The sequence below is a fragment of the Diabrotica virgifera genome, chromosome 3 (genome assembly GCF_917563875.1).
Source record: "Diabrotica virgifera virgifera chromosome 3, PGI_DIABVI_V3a".
NCBI classification, from domain to species: Eukaryota; Metazoa; Arthropoda; class Insecta; order Coleoptera; family Chrysomelidae; genus Diabrotica; species Diabrotica virgifera.
This window is the reverse complement of record NC_065445.1, coordinates 74,591,582-74,618,161: the sequence shown is the minus strand read 5'-3', so window position 1 is coordinate 74,618,161 and position 26,580 is coordinate 74,591,582. Positions and strand designations below refer to the sequence as shown.

The window sequence follows — 26,580 nt, the reverse complement described above, 5'->3', positions numbered from 1 at the left end:
TTGACCTTTTATTTTTAAAAAAGTAAGAGGTTTAAAAGACTAATTTTGACGTTTTTTAATACTTTTGGAATCAATTTTTAATTAGTTTTTAGGCGAACCTTATATCTTAAAAATCAATGGAGTTATTTACAAAAAAAAAACAATAACATTTTTTGGAAAAATTTTTAAAAGGTACATTTTGAAACATTTTTGGTGCATAAGTTTTAATGCTATCAACTTGTTCGAGGGCTTATTTGATACATACTTTTATGAACTTTGACAAACGTTTAATAAGTTTATGTTATAAAATGCACCATTTTTCCGGTATTTAAGCTTGAATACTTATATTTGGATACTCGACGAAAGAAATATACATTCAATTACATACCTATAACTCACTTTTAGTTAACATTGAAAGGTTTTTCTAGTAAGGAGTTTATTTAATTTTTTATGAGCCTCAATTTTGATAATAATAACTTTTTTGCAAAAACTTATAGTTTTTGAGTTATTTATGAAAAATCAGTTAAAAACATACATTTTTCTCACGAAAAATTAAAATATTTGATCTTTAATATCTCGAAAAGCTTTGATTTATTTTAATAAATTTATATAACAAATTTTGCTTATAATTTGTCCCTCTATAGAATTGTGGGGTTATTTTTAATAAAATAATTTTCACCCCCGAGGAGGGGTGGCATTCACCCCCAGGGTAAAAGCGCAAACTGGCACCATATCACCTTTGTTCCGTGAGATATCCTCTAACCACTCACCAATTTTCATGCAAATCGATGGAGGTTCAACGAAATCGCGAGGTAATAGCTCATATCCACCTTCAGTGACTGCACTATTTGAGAAATTGTTTAAAACAATTTCAGGTGATTTGAGTTCGGTAAAAGCCACGTAACCACTAGAGTATAAGAGCATAGAGTACAATGGATATGTAGAATATTCCAGATGAGTGAGGATGAAAGGAAGTTTCTGGCGTCTAAAAAGTTTTTTTTGTAAGCATTTATTAACAATCAGAATTACATATTCTATAGTTAATTTGATAACAAGTACAATAACTTATATCAACTATAGTATTGTACACTAATATGGCGTTATGAGATACATCACCCAGTGGTTTCACCTGTTTCATCGAAGATCTATGGGCCATAATCTTCGCAATCTTCTGTTGTTTAGTGGCTGCAGTAGTGGTAATATTAATTGGTTGAGGTGGCCTTCCAATTTCTCGTGGTGTCTGTTGGCTCTTTCTTGAATTACTGTCCTGACTAACGGGATGTTTAGGTCTCTATGAATGGTTTGGTTGGAAATGTACCACGGAGCATTTGCGATGGTGCATAGAATTTTTGATTAAGTTCTTTGGATAATTTTTGTATTTGATTTGTTGGCACAACTCCAAAGTTCTATACCGTACGTCCATATAGGTTTGATGACTGTTTTATAAATGAGCAGTTTGTTCTCAATTGAGAGTCTAGATTTTCGACCTATAAGCCAGTTAATTTTTTTCACTCTCAACTCAGTTTGTTTCTTCTTTAAAATGTGTTATTTCCAGTTTAATTTAGAATCAAGATGAAGCTCCAGGTATTTGACGATATTCTGTTGGGGTATGTTGACTTGATTAAGGCTAATATTTGGGCATTGGTCTTTCCTTAGTGTGAAAATTATTATGTGTTGACTTAGTTTCATTAGCATTTATCTTCCATTGCTTTAGCCACTGTCCAATTTGATCTAGGTGTTCTTGAAGTTTTAATACTGCAGCTGTTGGATCCTCTTCAGTTACAAATATTGCTGTGTCGTGCCATCAGCGAAAGTTCCAATGGTGGTTTGTGGAGAGGTTGGTAAAAAAAGCGTCTAAAAAGTGGAACCATATTGGCAGAGGAAAAAAACTCTAACAGAAAATTCTGCTCCTCCAGCTTAGAAGTTAGAGCAATGAGCTTGCGACTTGTTACTGGTTAAAAGTTTTTTCCAGGTCTCGTAACAGAACTGAACCTCATATAAAATGACACTGGCAACAAATGAGGAAATTGAATTTAGAATGTTGGAATGTGCAGAGTAGTAGTACTAAACATCAGTCTTTTCGTCAAGATATAAGAAATTTGACCTGACGCTGGTGGGATGTCCTACCGATTTAGTATCATAATAAATAGTTGACGTTACTAATCCCTCAATTGTCTTTGCGACGGGTGGCAATAGTTTTGGAACAGCTACTAGGGCCGTACTTTATATTATTTACAAACTGACTCGTTACCTATCAATGCAAATAAATTATTAAAATTAAAATTTCTAGACAATGTATTAAAAATTTTGTTTACTGTAGACGAATTCGTTTAGTCATCTGAAATTAACTTGCTTGGAATCAATTACAAACGATCACAAACAATTTTTATGTCCAATGCGCTCATTACGTGAATTTTATGGAGTTAGATTATAATGTGTTTTATATCGTTTTCACTTTAAACAAAATGGACTTCCGATAATGCAGGTTTCTATCTTTAAATAAAAAAATTAAAGAATCATTAGAAAGAGCATTAGTTAAAGATAAGATATACCTCTAATTATTATTCTATAGCTTTACACATAATTCTCGAGGTATTTAGGTAAAATTAAGTATCATTTATTTATCCAGAAAACATACATTATGGAACATTATGAAAGGGGGGTAAACATATTTAAGTTTGACATTTGCACATTCAGGCAGTTATTTTCTTGCATTTAGATAGAAGGTTAGATCGCGAGTATTCAAGTAAAATGTCTGAAGTCGGTGAAGCTAGTGCTAAGTGTAAAACACGTGTACATTTATCTGATGATGCTAAAGAAATTATTAGGAATGTTTATCAAACTGTGAAAGAAGATAATCCAAATCCAGAAGACGGTAAATTCCTCATCAAGACAACATCTCGACTGACAAGGATGCCATATACAACATTGTGGAAAATTGTTACGAATAGAATTCAACCTCGTAAAAAGCGGAGTGACTTTTCTACACATAAAGCAGTAAATGAAAAAGATGCTGAGGTAATTAGAAGAGCAATTTACAATTTCTATTCAAAGAACCTAGTTCTAACACTTAGTATGATCTACGATCAACTTGTTAAAGACTATTCCATTACGTATTGGCCTTCAACTTTATCAAGATTTTTGAATCACATTGGTTTTCGATACAAGAAAATTAATAAGCGATCATCAATAATGGATTCTCCTCGTCTAATTAAATGGAGAAATGAATACTTGGATGCTATATCTAAATTTAGAGATGAAGGAAGACCGATACTTTATCTAGATGAAACATGGTTCAATACCCACGATACTGCTCAAAAAGGTTGGACAGACGATTCTATCAAATGTGCACCCAATTATCCAATTAATAGAGGTCAGCGAATAATTATTCTGAACATTGGATCCAAAAATGGCTGGCTTGGAGGGGAAAGTTTTTTACTATCGGCAAAAAACATTAAAGATTCAAAGCTGGACTACCATGAAAATATGACGAGTAGCTTGTTTAAGGAATGGTTTGAAAAGAAGGTGTTGCCAAATTTGCCTCCAAAAAGTGTAATTGTAATGGATAACGCAACGTATCACAGCGAACAAATTAGAAAAATCCCCGGTGTAGGTTCGACAAAAAAACAGATATCTGATTTTTTGTATGACAATGATTTGTACTTTGAAGAAACATATACAAAAAAAGAAATGTTGGAAGTTCTTCACACAAAAGTGTTTAAGAAACAATTTGTTATAGACGAATTAGCCAAACGTGATGGTCATAATGTATTGCGCCGATTACCTCCTTACTACTGTGTCTTCAACCCCATTGAATTAATCTGGAGCCAACTTAAGGAAAGTTTACGGCGAAACAACTGCTGTCCCAAATTTAGTAGCGAATCGGTGTCACATGTTGTAGAAGAAATAAAAAAGATTTCCCCAACACTGTGGCAAAATTGTGTTTCACATGTTATAAAAACGGAAGATCATTACAGAACATTAACCTCACATATTAAACCAATAATTATAACATTAGATAACGATTCTAGTGAAGATGACAGCGATAGTGACATAGAGTTGTAATTTGTATTTATTTTTTTCTGTCTAAACTTCAAATTTTATTTTTCTATGTTATTTTTTATTATGTTATCTTTTTAATTCTGATTTTTGCTACCACTCTTTTAATCTTTTATTGTTATTATCATTAATTTCCTTAATTTCTTTAATTTGTTCATTTCTCTTATTTCATTGTACATAATAATATACCTATAACTACATAGATATAAATATGTAATAAATATAATGATATGATATTTAAATTTATATTTATTATTCCAACCCCATTAAAATATTTTATCTACTTGAAGACTTGAATTTTTTTTTGTTAAGGGGATGGGTACGAACTTTCGGCTTTAAGCCTTTACGTTATTACCGAGGGCCGAAAGTCCCTGAAAACTTCTATAATGTTTATTTTAATTAGTTACAGGGGTGAAAAACTAATAGAAAATTTAGTGTGATTTTTAATTTCAAATATCTCATTCAAAAGAAACTTTTAATTCATTCCAAGAGACTTTCGGCGCTCAGTAATAAAGTAATTTTTCATTCTGCGTTTAAATTTTTCAAAAATACTTACATATTAGTTTTCTCAGGATTCGAAAAAAATGATTACATTTAAAACACATTGAAAATTTTGACAGGCGTCAAAATTTTGCATTTGTTCCTTTCCCCTTAATTTTAGCGAATCCGCTCCTGGAGGGTTTGTTGTTTGTTATTATGATACTAGATAAAGAATACTTGAGACTTAACAACTAAGTATGTATTAGATAGGTATTGTAGTCTTAAATGAGACAAAAAAGGGAATGGAAATTCAAAGAATTTAAAGGCGTATATTGAAACATCTAGAAAAAGCGTTGCGAGACAACTATTGTGCTACAAGAGATATTCCTCTTTTTCTTATGCTGCCTTCTTTCGAATTTTGGTTATCATTATGATTAATTCAACTCTGTTCACTGCTGTCTAAAATGCAGCCATCTCTTTCCAACACTACGCTTTCCTAAAATATTTCCCTGTATGATGTATGATATTCTGTAGAAGCTAGTATTTTGTTCCTCTCATCCTGCGGCCAAGGTATAATCGTTTTCATATCTTTATTTCATTATTCAGTTATGTTTCTTGTGAAAGTCTCCTCATGACTTCTTCATTTTGTGACTCTGTCTACCTAAGATATGCTCAGGATTCTTCTGTAAAGCCACATCTCAAAAACTTTCTCTTTTTTCATCATCGTGATACTAAAACAGGAGGATACTAAACAAAAGATATTAAATAATTCCAAAACGATTCAACTGCAATATAAAAAAATAATGAGAAAGTGCAATGAACAATGAGAAGTGTAAAGTTTGATTACCATGTGAAAATGTTATAGGTCGACTAGGTAAAAAAGGGTTTAAATATAAAATAAAATATCCCTGACACTGCGAAATAGATAACTTATTCCAGACGCAGTGAAAACTTCGAAACTACAACATGATAGACTGCAGTAAGCAGACAACAGCTGCAAATAGCAAAAACAGGAGGATACTGCTGTAATTGCAGTTGTTTAAAGAATAAACAACTCCAGACTATGGCCTATAAACCTGGAGTACAATGTAACGTTACAGATAAGTTATTATTAAAACTAGAACAAAAAAAGGAAATGAATAATTAAAAAGCATAATGTCTAACGTTGTACATCTGTGTATCTAATCGAAATTCCACTTCTTTATTTATTAAGAAATTTATAGTCTGATTAAAAATGTACCTATTTATTACTCAAAATAAACCTGCAAGATAGGCAACAGATTCTACAGGTTCCAAAATAATGAGAATATAATTAATAGATAAAACAGTTTAAACAGCTTCTATTAAAACTTTGTTTAATTTAATGAATCAAAATAAAAAATATACTTACAGATTTGTACAAATCTATTACACGAGCGCGTTGAGACATTTTAAAATGATGAGAATACAAAAAATATTTCAATAACTTTCTTAAATATTTACATTATTTAAATAATATTTTTAAAAGTAACTGCTAAAATAGTACCGTATCTTCAGGTCTCAAAATTTCACAATTTTCATTAACAGCTTAAAAACTTAAATACCTTTTTTAAAAAAAAAATCTAATAAAATAGTTCAAAGGTAAAACAAAACGTCAAATGACGTCACACCAAAACAAAACAATTTTTTATGTATGAAAACAGATGTTGACTGTTGACTTAAATGACGTCAGTAAGTTTAAATTTAATACTAGGAAAATATTCATAAATCGATCAAATAAATTTAAAATATTATTAGTGGTGTTTAATACTATCAAATAAATTATTTTCTAACACATTTAAAATAACAAATACAACAAATTGTGTATTTGAAATATAAAATCGTCGAATGCACATGAAAATTAGGCTTAAATATTTTGACATTTGATATTTGATCGACCCTCTGCCTTTTTGACAGTGACAATTAACCATGCTGTTCTTGTTTTCTTTCGTGAATTTTTAAAAAAGTTAAAAATGAGTAAATTGTGACTTAACTTACTGCAGAAATCGTTAAATGGTTACAACTGATCGTATGTATTTTTATGTAGACTGTTAAATTACAAATATGGAAGGAAAACAACAAACAGATATACATCTCAAGGCGATGCTGAGCAATCCCTCCAGGTTTACTCCAGCTGTTCCAGTTCCTGACTGGAATACACCATCTACTTCTACAAATCCTACAACACCCTCACAAGTAAGTACTACATTAGTTATTGTTGGTAAAATAGAATTTGTATGTTGACATTTACAACAAAAATCATAAGATTGCACCATAGAAACTTCATATTTTTAAAGTCATAATGACATACAGTATTTCCGTTTGTGGTGTGGTAGATAAGGATTGAAAACTAATAATATTGAACACATTAACAGTTCTGTTGCATACACCCCATATGAGCTTTCCACACAATTTCGAGCATGTCTGCATCTCTCATAAGTATTGCAAGCCTTAATTCTCCATTTTCAAATTACAGATTTATTAGGGATTGATTTAAAATGGTTGATTCATCAACATTTCCTACTTCAAAACAATTCTGCTCTATGTCCACTTACAAATGTACATTTTAACTCTAGTTATTAAAGAATAAACCTGGACCTGGGAGGTAAACTACACTATGTCGACATGGTGTTGTTTTGAACAAGTTCCTTTAATCCACTTTATTAGTTGGATTATACAAACTGGTTATATATTATCAATAACATATTGATGGCTTAGTGTGAAAACCTCGTATCTCATTTTTTTTCGAAAATGATATGTTGGTGGTTTTAGTTTGAAAACCTTGTATCTCACGATTTACAACTGTCAGAAAAAATCCAAATACACCAGATTATTTTCTACAGCCGAAAAAGAAACCACGTATATCAATTGCTCTCTTGATTTAGTATGAATACCACGTATATTTATAACCAAGAATTTGGTACTTAATTTGGAGTGTTTGTTTAAGAAATTCGACTTGGAGAAATTTTTTTTTGTAAACAACAAAATGTAGTCCGGCATATAGAAACATTTTATAAACCTTAAATCAAAAGATTTGTACTGTATCAACCTAGTATTTGGAGGTGTGCAATAAGCTATGAATAATGAAAACCTCGTAAATAATCATAAACACAACCTCATTTTAGATGAAAAACACGTATATCAAGATATACGAGGTTATCATAGTTACCTGGGCAAAGGCTCTATATACTGCAAGGATATTTACGTGTTTTTCATAGTTAATATTTGTATTTTCAATTTAATAGCAACATTTAACACTTTCAGCTCTGGGCCAAGATCAGATATTTGTCTCAATGTGCTCAAACTAAAATAAGTAACAGTAGTTTTTGTTTTTTGATTAAATTATGCAGAAAATCAGTTTTTTGCCTCTACTGTAAAATTGTAATTTAATGAGATACGAGGTTTTCACACTAAGCCATTGATATGGTCATATTGTCTTTCAACCAATTATGGAATATATCAGATTTTTATTAATATCCAAGTGCTTTAAACTTTGTTGCAAACACACGCTATTGCACACGTGAGTGTGCAATATAATTTTTAAACTGAATCTTATCAAGGTACCTTGGTACCAAGGTATTCACTATTCTAGCGACATGAAAACATGAGTTAACATACATTAGCATGAATCTGTCATATCCAATATGGCTGGCAAATGGCAAGACATGATCTTCTAAAATATTTTTAATGTACAAGTCAGCTGTCATTCACCCAATCACCTCCACAAGTTCAGTATGTCCTTTAGAAGAAATACCACTTCATAGCACAATGCCGCCGCCACCAAAATTAAGTCTGTGTATGAGGTTACAACTGGTATACCGTTCACCATATGGAAGCATGATTGACAAAACTTCGTCTACACAACAGCTGGTGAACAGTATGCCAGTTGTAAACTCATGCTGAGTGTTAATTTTGGTGGTGGGGATTTAGTGCTATGGAATGGCATTTATTGGAAAGGATATACTGAACTTGTGGAGGTGATTGGGTGAATAACAGCTGACATGTTCAATAAAAATATTTTATAAGATCATGTTTTGCCATTTGCCAGCCATATTGGATATGACAGATTTGTGCTAATGTAGGTTAACTAATGTTTTCATGTCACTAGAATAGTGAATACTTACCTTAATGAGATTCATATTTATTTATTTATTTTTACGGGCAAGCCCAATTCTATAAAAATACATTACATTTTTTAATTGAACATAAAGTGTTACATAAATACATAGTGTACAGATAAAAACAATAATATAATATAATATAAAAAACAGACATACAGAAATATAAATATAATATAGAAGTAAATACCTATGTAATAGGAAATAATATCATAAAAACAAGTTAACAAATTGCAGACGTTTCACTCAAATATTGATCCCATGTAAATTTCTTTTAAAATGACTGATGGATTTGTCGAACAGTTTTAAATTGTAAAGGGAGTTTGCTAAATTCAAGACTCTGGGTACGAACGAAAAAAGTGAATAATTAAGCCTATAGAATGGTACATAAAATGTTCGCACTTGTCTAGTGGTGTGAGGTGGTACAAACAGTGCTATCTTATTAAGTACATAGTTGAGAACAACTGCATAAACCATTTAAGATCTTGAATAATAGCAAAAGGTCCCTTTGTTTTCTCCGACTTGCAAGAGAGGGGACCTGCAGTTGATGTTGCCATACAGTGTAATCTTGATAGGTATGAAGCTTTAAAGCAATGTAATGGAAGAAACTATTTTGGACTTGTTCAAGTTTCCTAAACTAGACCAAGTAGTGTGGGGACCACACAGAAGAACAATACTCAAGGTGAGACCTGACCAAGGAGAAATAAAGAACTCTAATACTGGATATGTTTGTAAAATCACGAGTTGTTCTTTTTATAAAACCCAGCATTTTCATAGATATTTGAATGACATTGATGATGTGAGTATTGAAACAAAGAGAATTTTCCAGTGTAATCCCCAAGTCCTTGATTTTATTTACAGTGTTGAGCAACTGGCCATCAATGTCATAGTTTGATAATATTGGGTGGTGAGTACGGTTAAAGTTAATTACATGGCATTTGCTGGAATTAAGGTTCATACCGTTAAGTGAACACCATGCATTCAATTTAAAAATTATATTGGCCACCATCTAGCCTATGCCTATATCAGAGTTGCTATGTGATCAAACATTTATATGACACTTAACATCGAATTCTGAAAATTAATCCTAAACCTGTGATATGGGGATGGCTAAGGATTGCAGCACAAGAAATTTCATTTCTCATGATAATTTTGTCGCGTGATAATATGCAATATTTTTGTCCTTGTGTGTATATTTGCCTATACAGAAAAGTAAATCTTTACCAAAAAGTTGGACTTCTTATTTCCTGGTCAATTTGTTCTAATAGCGATACCATGCACAGTCTTACACAAACAAAATGCGCCAAAAAAGTCTAAATTGTCCAAGTACATAATTGTAGTGGTCTCTTCTGTTATGAAACTAAGGTACCCTATTCATTCACTCTAAGTGCACTATTAGTCTGGGCTGATTATCGGAGAATAGGCCATTTTTGGGAAAAGTTATTTACCAGCAATTTTATTGCTGGAATCGAATTATAAGATCCTATATATTAATAAAATAGGTATGCAAAGTCCTCAGATAGTGTGCTACTTTTTTTATAAACAAAATGGCGCACGAAAATCGTGTTTTTTTCAATTATTGCTCTATAACTCCGAAGATTTTAACTTTACAACAAAAACACCCAAATAAAAATTCACCGTGATTAAATTCTGCATAGAGACGCGTTTTTTCCGATCTGCTTCGACGAAAATTTTCCTCGGAAAATGCGGGTTTTCCCAACAAAATCTTTAATTTTCAAATAAAGTTTTAGATAAGTAATTATCTACCAATAATTAAATAATTTGGTGACTTAAAAGCCTTTTTGGTTTAGATTATAGTTCCAGAAGCTGATGAAAATTAAACGAATATTTTAGCAACAATTCAATTGTAAATTAATAATTTACGGTCGCAATAATAACCAAAATAATTATGACACACTGATCAAGCTTTGAAATCTTATAAAGATAAGATGCCTATTTAATATTTTGTCGACAAAATATGAATTTTTTATTTTTTTGCATAATCTTTAAATGTTTAAAAAAATAGTTATAAACAAATTAACGTTTCCCAGAAAGTTTTTATTATATTATAATTTAAAAAAATAGCTAAAATGGGCATTTTAAATATCTTTAAAATGAATGCTTTAAAACTTTTTTGCAACCATTTGTAAAAAAGTTATGAAACAACAAAGTAATCATACGATTACTACTGTGTTTATACTTTTTTTTAATTCTTTCAAAGCGTAGAAGTGAGTTTAAAGTACAAGCTAATTATTTACAAAAAAATATCGATTATCAGTTTAATAGTTATATTTTAATTAAAGATTATAAATATATTTTTTTGTAATTTACACGCGCGAAAGTAGAGTAACACAGTACTGGAGCTAAACATTTTCACTCGGAGCGACGACCGGCCGCGTGATGTACACTTTTAATAAATAATGCATGCTGCGTGTCAGTCGCTTCGAGTGAACATTTTAGCTCCGACTCTGTATCACGCCTACGTTTGCGCTAAAAATTACAAAAAAAGTGTTTTTAATCTTTGATTAAAATATAACCATTGCAGTAATTTTTGACATTCTTTGTGAGTAATTAGGTTGTACCATAGACTCACTTTTAAGCTTTGAAACAATTAAAACTAATTATAAACAACGGAGATTTCGTATATTTACTTTGCTGTTTCATAACTTTTTTGCAAATGGTTGGAAACTTTTTTTAAAGCATTCATTTTCAAGACCTATGAAATACTCATTTTAAGTATTTTTTTAAATTAGAATATAATGAACAATTTCTGAGAAATGTTAATTTGTTTATAACATTTTTTTTAAACATTTAAAGATTATGCAAAAAAATGAAAAATTTATATTTCGTCGACAAAATATTAAATAGGCATCACACCTTTATAATCTTTCTAAGTTTGATCAATGTCTCATGATTATTTTGGTTGTTATTGCGACTGTAAATTGTTAATTAACAATTGAATTGTTGCTAAAATATTCGTTTCATTTTCACCGGCTTCTGAATTTATAATCTATATAACAAGAAAGCTTTTATTTCACCAAGCTATATAATTATTGATAAATAATTACTGGCCCAAAAAATTTATTTGAAAATTCGAGATTTTGTTGGGAAAACCCACATTTTCCGAGGAAAATTTTCGTCGGAGCAAATCGGGAAAAACATGTCTCTATGCAGAATTAAATTGGGGTGAATTTTTATTTGAGTGTTTTTGGTGTAAAGTTAAAATCTTCGGAGTTATAGAGCAATAATTGAAAAAAATAAGATTTGTCGGCGCCATTTTGTTTATAAAAAAAGTAGCACACTATATGCGGACTTTGCTTACCTATATTAATAATATATAGGATCTTATAATTCGATTCCAGCAATGAAATTGCTGGTAAATAACCTTTCTTTGTACTTTACTAATTAGACCAGCGTATTATAACTATTTTTTTTCAAAATTTAAAGATTATGCAAAAAAAAAGAAAAATTTATATTTTGTCGATAAAATATTAAATACGCATCTCATCTTTATAATCTTTATAAGTTTGATCAATGTATCATGATTATGTTGTTTATTATTGCGATCGTAAATTGTTAATTAACAATTGAATTGTTGCTAAAATATTCGTTTAATTTTCATCGGCTTCTGGAATTACAATCTATACCAAGAAAGCTTTGATGTCACTAAGTTATTTAATTATTGATTAATAATTACTTACCTAAAACTTTATTTGAAAATTAGAGTTTTTGTTAGGAAAACCCGCATTTTCCGAGGAAAATTTTCGTCGGAGCAAATCGTGAAAAACATATCTCTATGCAGAATTTAATTGCGGTGAATTTTTATTAAGCTGTTTTGGTTGTAAAGTTAAAATCTTCGGAGTTATAGAGCAATAATTAAAAAAAAATACGATTTGTCGGCGCCATTTTGTTTATAAAAAAAGTAGCACACAAGTAGATTCCAGCAATAAAATTGCTGGTAAATAACTTTTCCATGAATTTTGCTAATTAGCCCAGAGTATATAAAATTAATTAAATCATCATCATTAGATGAAGATTCCGAACATAATATTATTGCATTAATCATTTTTTTTTAAATAATGTTATGGAATGATTTTATGTCAAACTGATCATCTCTCGAATTGCACATGCGGAAAAAAAAACGCTAAGACAGTTAAAATTTACCCTAGGTTGGCTAACCAAAATTTTAACCTCTTACTGAAAAACTGGGCCTTAGACTATTTTATTTTCTTACAAATTGTGTTTTAAAGAAATTTTACGATCAGGTATATACTAGTTAGATTGTACTACTTAGTTACATTTTTTATGAATTCTTTGTGTGAGTGTCTAATAATCCTAAAGAAGGAAAACTTATCCAAAGCGTACATTACTTTAGCCTATATTCTCATTGGTAATTCTATTTTTAGGTACCTCTTATAAAACCAAATTTATGCCTTATGACAGTAGCAATGCCTGGTTCAGCAGTAGGTGAACCACACACAAACATAATGTTACAGTGAGTATTATAGTTCTGCAATCAAACTAAGAGAGTTATTAATATTCAGCTCAGGGGAGTACTATTGTTGGAAATGCGTACTAAACAAGGCATTATTCCATAAAACAGGTAGATCCCTTGTTGATATAATTTCGTACCTCGAAGAATGGCACATTAAGAATATAAAGATTAAGTTAAAAAATATATTATAAAATAGAGAAATTATAATTTTGATATTTCATTAATTTTTTGCTATGACCTTAAATGTAACTATGAGATATCAGTTTTTTAAACTTTAAAAAAACAATTAGTTAACTAACTTTAATTACTGTTTTATAGGAATTGTCTATCTACTGTAGATCTTCAAGTTAATCTTGACTTGGAAACAATCAATGCTAGAACAAGAAATTCTGAATTTAATCCTTCGAGGTTTCATGGAGTTATTATGAGATTAAGAGAACCAAGAACCACTGCCCTTATTTTCAGATCAGGAAAAATTGTCTGTACAGGAGCCAGAAATGAGTATGATGGATTGTTAGCATCAAAGAAATTTGCCAGAATCATACAAAAATTAGGATATAATGTAAGTGGTAACAATGTTAGCTAACATCGTTGTTTGGTTCAGGTTTATTGTATGTCCTGTATTTGCGACATGTTGTGCAAGGGATGACGTGGTTTCTCCCCTTTCGATGGCATTTCGGTGTCTTCTCGTCTTACATGGATTCTTCGGTTGGTCTGTCCAATGTACGACTTTCCACAATCCCCACAAGGAATCTCGTATACTCCTTGACTTTCTAACGATATTTTGGTTTTTGGTGTTGGTAGAATAGTTGAGATCTTTTTGTCGGTGTTAAATATCGTTTCTATGTTATGTTTTCTCAGCACTCTCCCAATTTTCTCTGTTGTACCCTACATATGGCAGAATGGTTTTGCCGATCGGTTTTTCGTCTTCTGTAGCCTATATAACTATCCATTAAGTAGTAACTGTTTATTTTAATAAAATCCTACTTTCACAGTGACAGTTGTCATACTCCTCCGACACGTCTAAGGGTGAAAAACTATGTAATGTAATGTTAATTTATACGTTCATATCGATAATTTCCAACTCCACTAGTTCCATCTCTTTTTGTTTCGCGATGTATTATGTTTTCCATCTTTTGAGCTATTTTTCCGGTTATTAGCGCGCTCATCACTGTATAAGGTAATAAAAACGAAAAATGCAAATTCGTAAATTGCGCAATCGGTACGCCAACTATAGTAATTATTTTGTACTAAACGTTTAATATATTGTTTTTAGATCAAATTTTGTAATTTCAAAATACAAAATTTAGTAGCTACCTGTGACCTGAGGTTTCCTATTAAACTGGAGAATTTAAATATGATGCATGGACAATTTAGCAGGTAATATAACAGTTATAATACATATTATGCCCAAATTAAGGCCACCCAAGTAGCAATTTGTCGACGCGACAACGTTGTCTACCGCGTGGCAACGTTTTCATACAACGTTGTTATTACCTAGAAGACGACCCTATTCTGCACTGATTTGGTGGACGATTTTTGAGTTGTCTTGACGTTGCCTAGGCAACCTCCTGTTTAAGCAACATCGTTTCGTCACCGTTGCATAAGACAACTGAAGCGACTATAAAAAGCACCTGCGCGTGCAATGGTTGCTCAAGGAGTCAGACTAGTTATGTTTTTTACCTATATTTTTAACACCTGTATGGTGAATGCGAAAACCAAAAAGTAAACTGTTTTGACATCGTATTGGGTATTTAAATTTATATGATATAAATACATAAAGGACTTATTACCTGATGTGAAATTTATAAACGCATCTCAGATTACCGTCAAATATGGATATTTCACCTTAAAAAAACACACGCGCTGCTTTTTTTATGACATTTTTGACAAAAAATATGCAAATTTAAAAAATCAAATTTTAATATAAAAGTCAAAATTTATGTTAAAGATGTTCTGTATAAATTTAATGTATGGATGGTGCTTTTAAAGTTATCAGAAAATGCCTGCATTTTTTATATTCTGTGTTTTCATTTTCTTTACATCCCGAAAATCTCAAGTAAAACCAAAATGGCGCATTAAACAATATTACCAATATTACTAAAAAAATACCTAATTACCAACCTTGACGGATAAGACAACTTAGAAGTCCAATCGCCAACCAAACCCGGCAGCGCCGACTATCAAAACCATTTTAGAACGCACCCTCTTATTGGGTGACAGAGGTCATGTGACCAGTGTCAAAAGTGTATCATTCTCATTAACAGCGTTGCCACATTTAGTAGATTTCTACTTTTTTGGTAGATTTTTGATATTTTTTAAAAAATTCAAGTAGGCAATATTTTTTAGTAGATTTTTGGTATATTTCAACAGAATTTGATCAATTTTTTCGAATCATGAGGAAACTATAATAAGTCTTTTTGAAAAATTTAAACGCAGAATGAAAGACTGCATTATTTAGAAAAACCAAAACGTTTCTTTTGAACGAGCTATTTGGAATTAAAAGTCACTAAATTTTTTCTTTTTTTCACCCCTGTAACGTATTAAAATAAACATTATAGAAGTTTTCAGGGACTTTCGGTCCTCGGTAATAACGTAATCTTTCTTTATGCGTTTAAATTTTTCAAAAATACTTATTAGTTTTCTAAGGATTCGCAAAAAACGAAAACATTTAAAATACATTGAACATTTTAACAGACGACATTTTGCGCCTATCCCCTTAAGTTAGCTGTTGTTTTTATTATAAAAAATCCCAAATATATCCCAAAAATACTTAACTATATTTTAGTTTTTGATTTAGTAGATTTTAGCTAAAAAATGATAATTACCAGTTGGTGGTTTGGAATAATTAGGTTTCCAATTTTGGGGAATTGCTCTTGGGACATTTAGGACGGATGTGCATATCACTGTATTACTGTATATTTACATGGCCTAAAAAGAATCTACTGATTTTGTGAAAACAAAACTACTGAAAGAGTTAAAACTGACCTGGCAACCCTGTCTACCAAAGCAGATACAAAGATGGTTATCAAATCTCAAATCTACTGATAAAACAATGGAATGGAAACCAGCTATTAAAATAACAAATAAACAGGTTGTTAAATAAATCGAAAATTTCTATCAAAATAAAATATATAATAATTAGTTTAGCATTATAACATTTTTAAGTCATTGCGATTGTTGAAAAAACTGAAGTGTGATATGTAGTTGTCAAAATGGTAATAAATTAGTTGCCCGTATAACTACAGGTTGTAACATCGTAATGTCAGTCGGGGTAGGGGACGTTGGCCGAAACAACTGAAAATGCTCTCGGGCAACGTTGTAGACAGTGCATTTGTTTGTACTGACAACCAATGCGTCGAAAAATTGCTACTTGGGCAATATATTAGTGTAGGAAACAGAGGTTGAACCTCGCAAAATGGACACAAGTCCGGCTTTATTTTTTTCTGGTATATCAAGGGATGCTTATTATAAGACTAACTTTTTCTTAAAAAATTTCGCCCCGGAACCCCCCTTTTCATCCCTTTGAAGGGGGTAATTTGTGGTTTTTGCGAAACGTAGCCCTTCCTGTACGTTTTGCAAAAAATTTACTTAATAGTAAAATGAAGAAGACTATATTTCCTACTATTTATTTCCCAACAGCATATGTCTCTCACCCACCGTTTAGCGGGGGTGGCACCCCAAAGTTGACATGTTTTTAAAAAAGATGTTTTTAAAAAATATATTCTTCCCTAACTGTAATGAAAATTAAGAAGAAACACTGGGGAGATTAATCACAAACAAGTGGCTGATTTTTTGGTATAAGTTTCATTTAAGGGCAATTGCCCATTTTTTAATGCGCGTCAAATGACGCCCCTGAGATCTTGTCGTCAGGAAGAGCGGAAGGTAGGCTCACTCTATGTTAATATAACCTCTATGTACTGAAATAGCAAGGCCGAAGCAATAAAGAATTATTGGAAAATATTCACAGACTAATTTTAGTGTTATAAAGTTTATTTGTGAACGAGATTTAGCATTTCGCAGCGAAAATGAGTTGTCGAGTTCATCACTACAAAATGAAAATTATTTGGGAATACCCCAGTTATTAGCTGAACATGTCAACTATCGTTCATCAACCATATTTGAGGAAATTGTACATCCGATGGGTCAAAACGTATTAAATGAAATATGAAATAGTTTCAAGGATTAAGAAGTCAAACTATTATTCAGTTCATATCAATCAATTAACTGTGATATTTCGTTACATAGGTTTCACTCCTGTTGAAAGGTTTACCATATTTTTGCGAAGTCGCGGTCATAAAGCAGAAGATATATTTAATTCTCTAATGACATTTTTGCAAGAACATGATATCGATTTTAAAAACTGCAGGAGACCGTCCTACGTTAATACGTCAGTTATCAGTGGAAAATATAATGGTGAACAAAAAGGTACGTATCCATACGTGGGTGCTCCGTGCTCGGTGTAGCTGCTCAAATGGATACGGCATGCGCTCCCCTACATATAAACCGCAAACCGGTTGAATCAAAGAGGGTGAGCGCCGTGGGGCGAGCACCAACGTATCCACTATGTGGTGCTGCTACACCGAGCACGGAACATCCACGTATGGATATGTACCTTAATATCTTGGAGTTGCGGATTCCTTGTGTCGCCCACTCTCTAACTTTAGTTTCAAAAGCTGCAACTGCAACTTAGAAGAACTAACTATAAGTATGTATTTTTCACTTCTTCTACATATATACAGCTTAATAACAGAATGTTTAAAAGCTACGTCTTTAAGCGACAGCAACGCAGACCGTGGCAAAAATATTATTGTTCCTAAAAGAGCAAATACTACTAGATGATCATGGAGTTGATGCCGCAAAAGAACTAGTTAAAGGTTATAATCAGATTAAAGGAGTATTATCCAAAATTTCGGAAGACTATGAGCAACAATTTAAAACTCATAGCATTGCAAATGGTTTGTACTTTTGTACCTATAATCGAATGTGTTTACTAGAAACAGAGAGGATATTAGGGAGGACAAACAGCATAAGTCGTATTCCTCAAGATCCAAATATTGACCTTAATTCAGGAGTGGCAGCACTTAGATCACTTAAATAAATTATACAGTCAAGACGTGAGAATTTCGAAAGATATGAGAGCTGTCTACTCATTCCAATTTTGGATTTTTACATCATTTTGGAAAATTGGAAAATTTAACTCTCAATGAAATTGAAACTCACTCACTAAAGCTTGCCAATATTTATAGCAATCATTTAGATGAAAACTTGTGTGTCCATCTGGTACAGTTTGTAAGATTCTTCAATTCAGTTAAAGAGGAAATCAGCTAGCTCATCAAATATAAGCAAAGAACTTCAAATGTACCAACTGCTAAAAGAAAAGAATATGAATGATGCTTTTCCAAATGTTGAGGTGACACTTTGTTTATATTTAGTTCTAATGCTAACTAACTGCAGTTGATAGAGATCATTCTCAAAATTTAAGTTAATTAAAAATCGACTTCGGTCTACGATGGGCCAAGAGTGTTTGAATCATCTCTCTATAATGAGCATTGGCCACGATGTCTTAATGCAACTAGATATGTCCCACATAATCAAGAAATTTTCAATAGGGCTTTTCATCGATTGTCATTTGTTTCGAGCTTCTGTCATGTGTCACATAATATTAATATATATACGTCATACGTCTTTGGTTTGTATTATTGTATAAACCAATAACGTATGTCGTAGATATATTAATATTATGTGACACATGACAGAAGCTTGAAACAAATGACTGTGAATGAAAAGCCCTATTAGAATATCTCGAAAAGTTCCCGGAGTTTAACCATACATCTTACTATTATTTTTAATATTTTACTGTAGCAAGTTACAGCTCTTGTACTTTTTATTATTTAAAAATATATTTATAAAAGTAGATCAACATTTTTAATGGTAGGAGGTAGGGCCCCCACACCAATTCTGCCCAGGGGCCCCCACTGCCTTAAATCCGGCTCTGGATGTGACTCCAACCAGGAGGTGTCGCAGTCGTAGTAGTATTAGCCGTTCTGTAGTGGAAGTCACATTCAGATGGCAGTGTACGGATATAGGATAACAGTGTTGCCAATTCTACTGCAATTGTAAATTTTGCTACTTTTTTAAAATAAGCAGGCCAAACTCAAAAAAAAGTTCACAAAAGTGTAGTATTTTTCCATTTTACATTCATAAACATTTCCCAAAATATAATTCTTTTATAGGAGTTGGCCCATAACGTACGATTAAAAACTTTGACAACATTGTAGTTATTTCTGCCATACAGAAAGCACAGGCGTATCTCTGTAACGCTGCCACAGTATAAAGAGGTTCCACAGTAGAACCACTCTCCGAAAAATTGGAAGTAAAATCTTTCAACGCGCAGAGCGACTGCGCATATTTCCTAGTCGCCCCAGAACTATTCTTCGATTGCCACTCGCGTAGAAACGTACGGGTTAACAGTGCCGTATTCTGCTTAAACTGAGTTAGTTTTGTGAATAATCGTTAGTATTGTGAAGTTGAACATGAGTAAAATTTGAAGTGGTATTAGTCGGTGTTCAGCGAAAATGTGCCAGAACAATTCAAAAAATTGTAACTACAGTTTTTTCCGATTTCCCAAGGGAGCTGATAGGTACGTATATAATTTTGAATTATTGTAGCTTATTTAACCACCTTAACAGAATAGCATCAATTATTATTGGAAATAGTAAAATGTTACGTGCAGTTTTTTAAATTCTTCAGATACAATAATTATGTTTACAACGAGCAAATATTTTCTAAAGATTTTTTGAGATATATTATATGTTTATATACATAAATTCGGGTTCAAAACGTCCTCCAACGTTGTCCGATGCCTTGTTGCCAATCTTCTATCACTGCAATTTTCATCTTCTAATCCTCGTACACTCATTGATCGTCTTACTCCTTGTATCCACGTCGTTCTTGGCCTTCTTCTTTTCCTGTTGTTTGTAGGTATCCATTTCATAATTTTCTTTAGCAGTCTCTCCTCCCCCATTCTCTGAACATGTCCGTACCACGTTAATTGTTTCTTCTCAATGCATCTATGACCGTTTCCTGTAAATTCATTCTTCGCTTTACTTACTCATTTTTAACCCGGTCCAATCTCGATGGTCTACTTGATCTTCTTAGGGCGTCCATCTCGGTAGCTTCTATTTTACTTTTTTGGTGTTCCTTTATTTTCCATGTTTCGGATCCGTATACCAATGTGCTCTTAATCAGGGTGTTGTATATTTTCATTTTTCTTTGTTTTCCTATCTCGGTACTCCACAAAACTCCGTTCAATGATTTAATTATATCTCTAATTATCGTTCTTTCTTTATTTATTCTGCTCTTAATTTCTGCATCGTCTGTATCTTCTTTGTTGAAATTAATTCCCAAATACTTATATTTATCACAGCTAGTTATTTTCTGATTATTGTCCAATATCATATCAGTTGAATCTTCACCTGGGCATACATATTGTGTTTTTTCTACATTCACCTGCATATTATATTATATATTTATGAAAGTTAATAATAGCCGGAAAATTTAGTGTTGTCTAAATAGTAAGTAAATTTAATTTATTTTCAGAGCACGAAATTGGGCAATGTTGTGCCAGAGAGAAGATTTGTTAAACAAGAAAACAAACATAAATTTGAACAGATAATGCAGTGTGCATTTTGAAAATAGTATGTTTTCAAACAAAACTCGGAACAGCTTGTGTAAAAACGCAGTACTACGTTTATTTCCTTCAATAGAAGACAGTCCAAACCAACATTTGAATGTTGATCAAGGTGAGTTTATATGTTTGAAAGCTGAAATTTCCATGTAAACCTAAGAATCTTCTGCTATTTATATTGTTGACGTACAGATTTGTTGCATTGTAGTATTGCAATAAATTATAGCTTGTTTACTAAGTAAACAACTTTTTTTATCTTTATATTTATCTTTAAATAACTTTTTGATCTGTAAATACCAAGCTGCCCCTTGAAATCTATCTGCTTTATACAAAAATATTTAAGCAGAATTTTGACGTGGAAATACCACAGTAAACTGTGGAAATGGAGATACCATATATTGTCGAAATAAAAGACGGTATGCAACTTTCTAAGAAATTATAATCCATTTCCTGCTATTCTCTTTGCTATTTCTATTGTTGGAATACAAAGTTGTTGGATTAACATTTATTGAATATTTTTGATTTCAAAATAACAAAAGGCTTCCTTGTACTTTAAAAAAATAATTCAGCTTGGTAATAAAAATTAAATGTTGTAGATTGTAGATATTTTATGTGCAATATGACACTTTCTTCATATAAGACAACCTATAAACTTCTGTTGTAGATGATGAAAATAGTTTTGATCCAGTAAATTAGGAACAACGGGAAGAATTAGCTACCGTACCGCTAGGTGGAGAGGACGGCGACGTTGTTCTACAAAAAAATCAACAAACTCAAACTTTGGAAAGTGTATCGACCTATAGCACTAAAAAAAAAACAAGCTAAGAAAGACTATAAAGCAATTGCCAAACAAGAATTTTCGATTAAAAAAAATTGCAAAAACTACAAGAATCTGGAAAACCCGATTATCGTAAAAACGTTACATTGGAAAATTATAAATCACTTAAACGGATAAATTTTGTTCTGCCAATAAAAATTTAGCTAATTTTATTAATATTCAATATATGTACAATAATAATATGTAGAATATATTAAAAACCATTGAGATTTAAAACTTGCGCAATACCCTTGAAATGTAAACATTGAATTGTAATATTGTTTTTCATTTATTAAACCCTTTGTTTTTGTAATAGTAACATTTAGTAAGAACATCTGGACAGTTAAATATGGAAAGCCGCATTTTTTATTTTAATAAAGAATACTAGTAGGCCCAGAAAGTTTTAGTACGGCTCTGTAAGGTTAACCAAAGGAGCGTGCGGCCTCCGCCTGCATCACCACTGGTGAATTACCAATTTCGTACTTTGCCGGTGTTACTTCTTGAGATCAAAGCGCCGACAGATGAGTGGTTTTACTGTGGAACCTCTATATACTGTGACGCTGCCATCTGAATGTGAACTTCAGTATAGTACGCCTAATACCTTATGTCGTTTAGTTTTATTACCTCTGAGTAGTAATCAGTGGCGTAGCGTAGTGGGGGCGGCAATAATAAAAATATTTTGTAAATATTTGAACCATTTTATATTTTTATCGCAACTGCAAATTCGGACCGATTAAAAGGAGCACACTTATTTTGTGACGAATTCGGGAAATTCCTTTTCTTTGAATGATATTTATTGCGACTGGCAACAACGTCTATACTGACTGGTGGGAATTCCCCGTTTATGAATAACAATCAGCACAACTTTTTTCGGCACTTTAGAACGTTGCTATTCTTTTTTTTTTTTCTCATCGACATGGGAATTTTGACATTGGGAAGTTCTGATAGCAGCTACAGGCAAAAGAAGGATTCAAGACACGCGGTGGAGTGCAAGAGGCTATGCCGTAAATGTGACATGGCATCATTACAAAGACATTCTCGTCACTTTGGAAAAACTGACAGAGGCAGGTGAAAGCTTAAACACTAAACAGATGCAGGTGCTTTACTAGTTTCGATGCAGTCATTTTCCTTTCTGTGTTTTTTGGGCCTGTGGCAACCGGTTCTACATGAAGTGAATGATGCACAAAAATATTTACAAACAAGGGAACCTGACATAAGATTGTTCACTCAGAAAGTAAATGCTTTGCAGATGATATTGACAGAGAAAAGAGAGGAATGGGCAAATGGCGCTGTAGGTTATGCAAAAATATGTGTGAAGAACTTGGAATTTCCATAAAACCTCGGAGGCGCATAACAAGAAAGCATATTTTCGATGACGGAAAAATGAGTTGAGACGAAAGCTATTTTCTTCGTTAGATAGAGTTCTTGTAGAAATTCGTGAGCATTTTCAACAGCAACAACACTGAATGTAATCTAGACTACGCATCTGACGAAATTGACGAGCAGGGTTTCAAGCTGGAAAAACTTCGACTGCGGACTTTCGTTGCTGCTACAGGCAACGAAATTGATTAATGCAGACTCACTTGAATTATTTAAATTTATTGTTAAATCCAAGCTGGAAGATACTCTGCCCAATATTTTAATAATGTTCCGGATATTTTTCATAGTTGCTATAAGCAATGCCAGCTGTGAAAGGAGTTTTTCAAAATTGAAAATGATTAAAAATGATTTAAGATCGACAGTGAGTTCTCTAAGACTAACTAGTTTGGCTATTTTGTTTATTGAGCAAGAGGTGTGTGATGCGATAGACATTGATGGTGCAATAAAAGACTTTGCTCTTAAAAAAAGTAGACGTATAAATTTTTAATTGGAGACGGAAGTTTTGTTTTTAATTCTTACAAAAATACTCATATTACTTTTCAATAAAAATAAAAATATAACATTATAGTATCGTTCTAGTTCTAATTAAAAATTGATCTTATTTAATTTTGTCGATTGTCAAGGTGTACCCAATTTTAAGTGATAAGTACATAAGTTATATCAATATATCTAATTGGTTAAAGTAAAAGAATTTTTGTATTAATAAACGTGATTGTAAAACTTAAATAAACTTTTTTATTTAAAATCCAACCTGTATAATGCAAAATAATGATGACCGTTCTTGCCGAAAAGTTCTCTATAATTAATGTATGTAATGTTATACAATAAATTAAAATAGCTAAATAAGAGGGCGGCAAAATTGTCTTTCGCCCCGGGCGGCCGACACTCACGCTACGCCACTGGTAGTAATGTAATTTTATTTAAAATACGTAATAAACAATGAACTGAAAAACTAAATATTTTGTAGTTACGAACCGGAGCTGTTCCCTGGACTAGTATACAGAATGATTAAACCCAGGCTGGTGATTTTAATTTTTGTTAATGGTAAAGTAGTGTTCACTGGCGCAAAATCAAGAGAGGACATCAAAGAAGCTTTAAATAATATATATCCAATTTTAAGAAGTTTCAGAAAGAATTAAAGAAAATAATTGGAAATTGTCACATCACACCTTTGTAAAATTAGGATTATCTACAGTCAAATTTAAAGCAGCTCTGAATAGACTTATACACCAGTCAGAAACATATTGTAAATTACTTCATGAATAATTGTAATGATTTCAGATGTTCTGTATCAAGCAGTTGAAGTATATTGTACCACATTCTTTATTTTGTTTGAGTTAAACAAACTCGTATTTTTATAATTAGACCACCTTTTTATATTCCTGATTTACAATTTTTACAAATTACTGTACAATGTTTTGATACTGATATATCCTGTTAATATTATTTTATTCTTGCTCGAGAATATCTTATTTATTAAAAATACATTTTTTAATTAAACCGCTACATTTTACTTTTCTTATTTCTTTTAAAATCACCCTTTCTTAATACTACCCTTCCTTAACCGTTGTTCTCACAGTGTGTGTCTAATTTTCCGAACATTGGCGAGTAAACTGAGATATGATACAAGAATATATCGCACTCCGACTTCTTTAGTGCCATAACCCCGAAATCGCAAACTTTTCAGGAGAGCAAAAACAAGATTTAATGTGAACTCTTCATTTTTTTGCTCTGCAACCACTATCTAAGTTAACCAAATTCTGCACTCATATTTATTATGTGTGTAGCTATGTAATGTTGGTCTTTATTTTTAGTTATTGACATTACTTTACCCTGAAATTCACCCTTAAAATATGATAAGGCGGTATTGCTAAGGCAACTATATTTAAAATTCGTGGATTAGGGCGTATCAACCCGCCTTATCACAGATTATGGCACTAACACAGGCTTTGTTGATAACATGATCACATGTTGAAACGTTTTAAAAGAACGCAATTATGTTGCCTTTGCAGAAACCACAAATTGTAAATTTATCGTATATTTTTGTCTTACCCTGTAGACATAAAAATATTGCTAAAAAATATTATAAAAATAATGCAAAGAAGCAATATTTTTATGTCTACAGGGTAAGACAAAAATATGTTACGATAAATTTACAATTTATGGTTTCTGCAAAGGCAAAATAATTGCGTTCTTTTAAACCGTTTCAACATGTGATCATGTTATCAACAAAACCTGTGTTAGTGCCATAATCTGTGATAAGGCGGGTTGATACGCCCTAATCCACGAATTTTAAATATAGTTGCCGTAGCAATACCGCCTTATCATATTTTAAGGGTGAATTTCAGGGTAAAGTAATGTCAATAACTAAAAATAAAGACCAACATTACATAGCTACACACATAATAAATATGAGTGCAGAATTTGGTTAACTTAGATAGTGGTTGCAGAGCAAAAAAATGAAGAGTTCACATTAAATCTTGTTTTTGCTCTCCTGAAAAGTTTGCGATTTCGGGGTTATGGCACTAAAGAAGTCGGAGTGCGATATATATGCTAAGTAAATTCATTGAATTTATCTCTGTTTCAAAAAAATACGTGAGAATTTGAGTTTATCCGTCTGGTTAAAAGAAAGACGTTATATTATTTTGTAGACATATCTACATTCGGTTACTCAGTGTTTATATTATTGCTCGAAAATTGAACTTAGAACAGTCAGTTTTCGATGTGAAAAATAGTTACATTGTATATTATAATGGCCTTTGGCGCCGGGTTTTTGGAGTTTAGATACACAAAACGTGCTCATATCATTATTAGAGAGCACATGTGTTAATTGTGGACTCAGCAATATCTTTACTTAGAACTGTAGAACGGAGTGAGTTTTGCTGACTTTGCAAACTAATTTTGGATGGTTTCATACTAAGTAGGTTGGGCTTAGAACATGTTTTGTTTTTTTCTATAGGTCGATAAAAAGTGTAGGAAGCTTAGTTATTTTTTTTTATTAGTCAATGATGAAAGAGGAAAGGGTTAAACTTTTTTCTTATTGGTTAATTGGATGAGTAGGGTAGAATGAGAAATGGAGTGAGTTTTTGGAAGGAAGCGTTTTGGTTTGGGGAGAAAGATTCAAGTTCTGAGATTAAGGAAGTCAAGTTTGAGCTTTCAAAGAGAGAGGTTTGTTGAGCCTCGTCAGGAGCCGCCACGGCGCGGTTTTCTGAAGAGTTTAGTTTTCTGAGAAAGTTAAGTTCGAATATTAAGTTCCGACATAGCTCTTAATCAAGTTTTTAAAGTTCCTTAAAATGTAGTGTTAGAAACGGTTCTCCTTTCGTGACTTCCTAGTCACAAGCCAAATGCCGCTGTTCGGCAAAGACCCAGTTTATTTTAGTGTACTACACTACCTAAGTTTCTTTTTGTAAGCAGTTATGGATTAAGTACCAGAGTCATGGATAAAGTCATGCGTTCGGTGCCAATATTAATAATAAATACTTCAAGAAGTTATTTAAATATTTTAAAAAGTCAATATGATCAGACTTATTTCGAATTTTATTTA

The 26,580-nt window shown here is 32.0% G+C and overlaps 2 protein-coding genes across 4 annotated transcripts in view; one reads left to right on the top strand and one right to left on the bottom strand.

Annotated features, from left to right (window-relative positions):
- Positions 1–26,580, bottom strand: part of LOC126881142 (electron transfer flavoprotein regulatory factor 1) — a 56,176-nt gene that overhangs the window by 15,979 nt on the left and 13,617 nt on the right. Inside the window, exon 1 of one of the 3 annotated variants that reach the window (XM_050645213.1) lies at positions 5,909–6,161. The exons of the other annotated variants lie outside the window; for them this stretch is intronic. Coding sequence (XP_050501170.1) covers positions 5,909–5,947 — 39 coding nt within the window. The 5' untranslated portion in view covers positions 5,948–6,161. Of the gene's footprint in view, positions 1–5,908; positions 6,162–26,580 lie in introns of those variants that run through there. 3 annotated transcript variants of the gene reach the window in all.
- On the top strand, positions 6,434–24,549 carry LOC126881141 (uncharacterized). Its single transcript, XM_050645210.1, has 5 exons — positions 6,434–6,732; positions 13,061–13,149; positions 13,468–13,711; positions 14,426–14,529; positions 24,004–24,549. The coding sequence occupies exons 1-5, from the start codon at positions 6,601–6,603 to the stop codon at positions 24,173–24,175; spliced, it is 741 nt and encodes a 246-aa protein (XP_050501167.1). The 5' UTR covers positions 6,434–6,600; the 3' UTR covers positions 24,176–24,549.

Excerpts from the sequence above, each read along its gene's own strand:
- LOC126881141 (XM_050645210.1), top strand. The coding sequence starts at position 6,601 with ATGGAAGGAAAACAACAAACAGATATACATCTCAAGGCGATGCTGAGC. Across the intron at positions 13,150-13,467 it reads CACACAAACATAATGTTACA|GAATTGTCTATCTACTGTAG; the intron begins GTGAGTATTATA and ends ACTGTTTTATAG. Across the intron at positions 13,712-14,425 it reads TACAAAAATTAGGATATAAT|ATCAAATTTTGTAATTTCAA; the intron begins GTAAGTGGTAAC and ends TATTGTTTTTAG.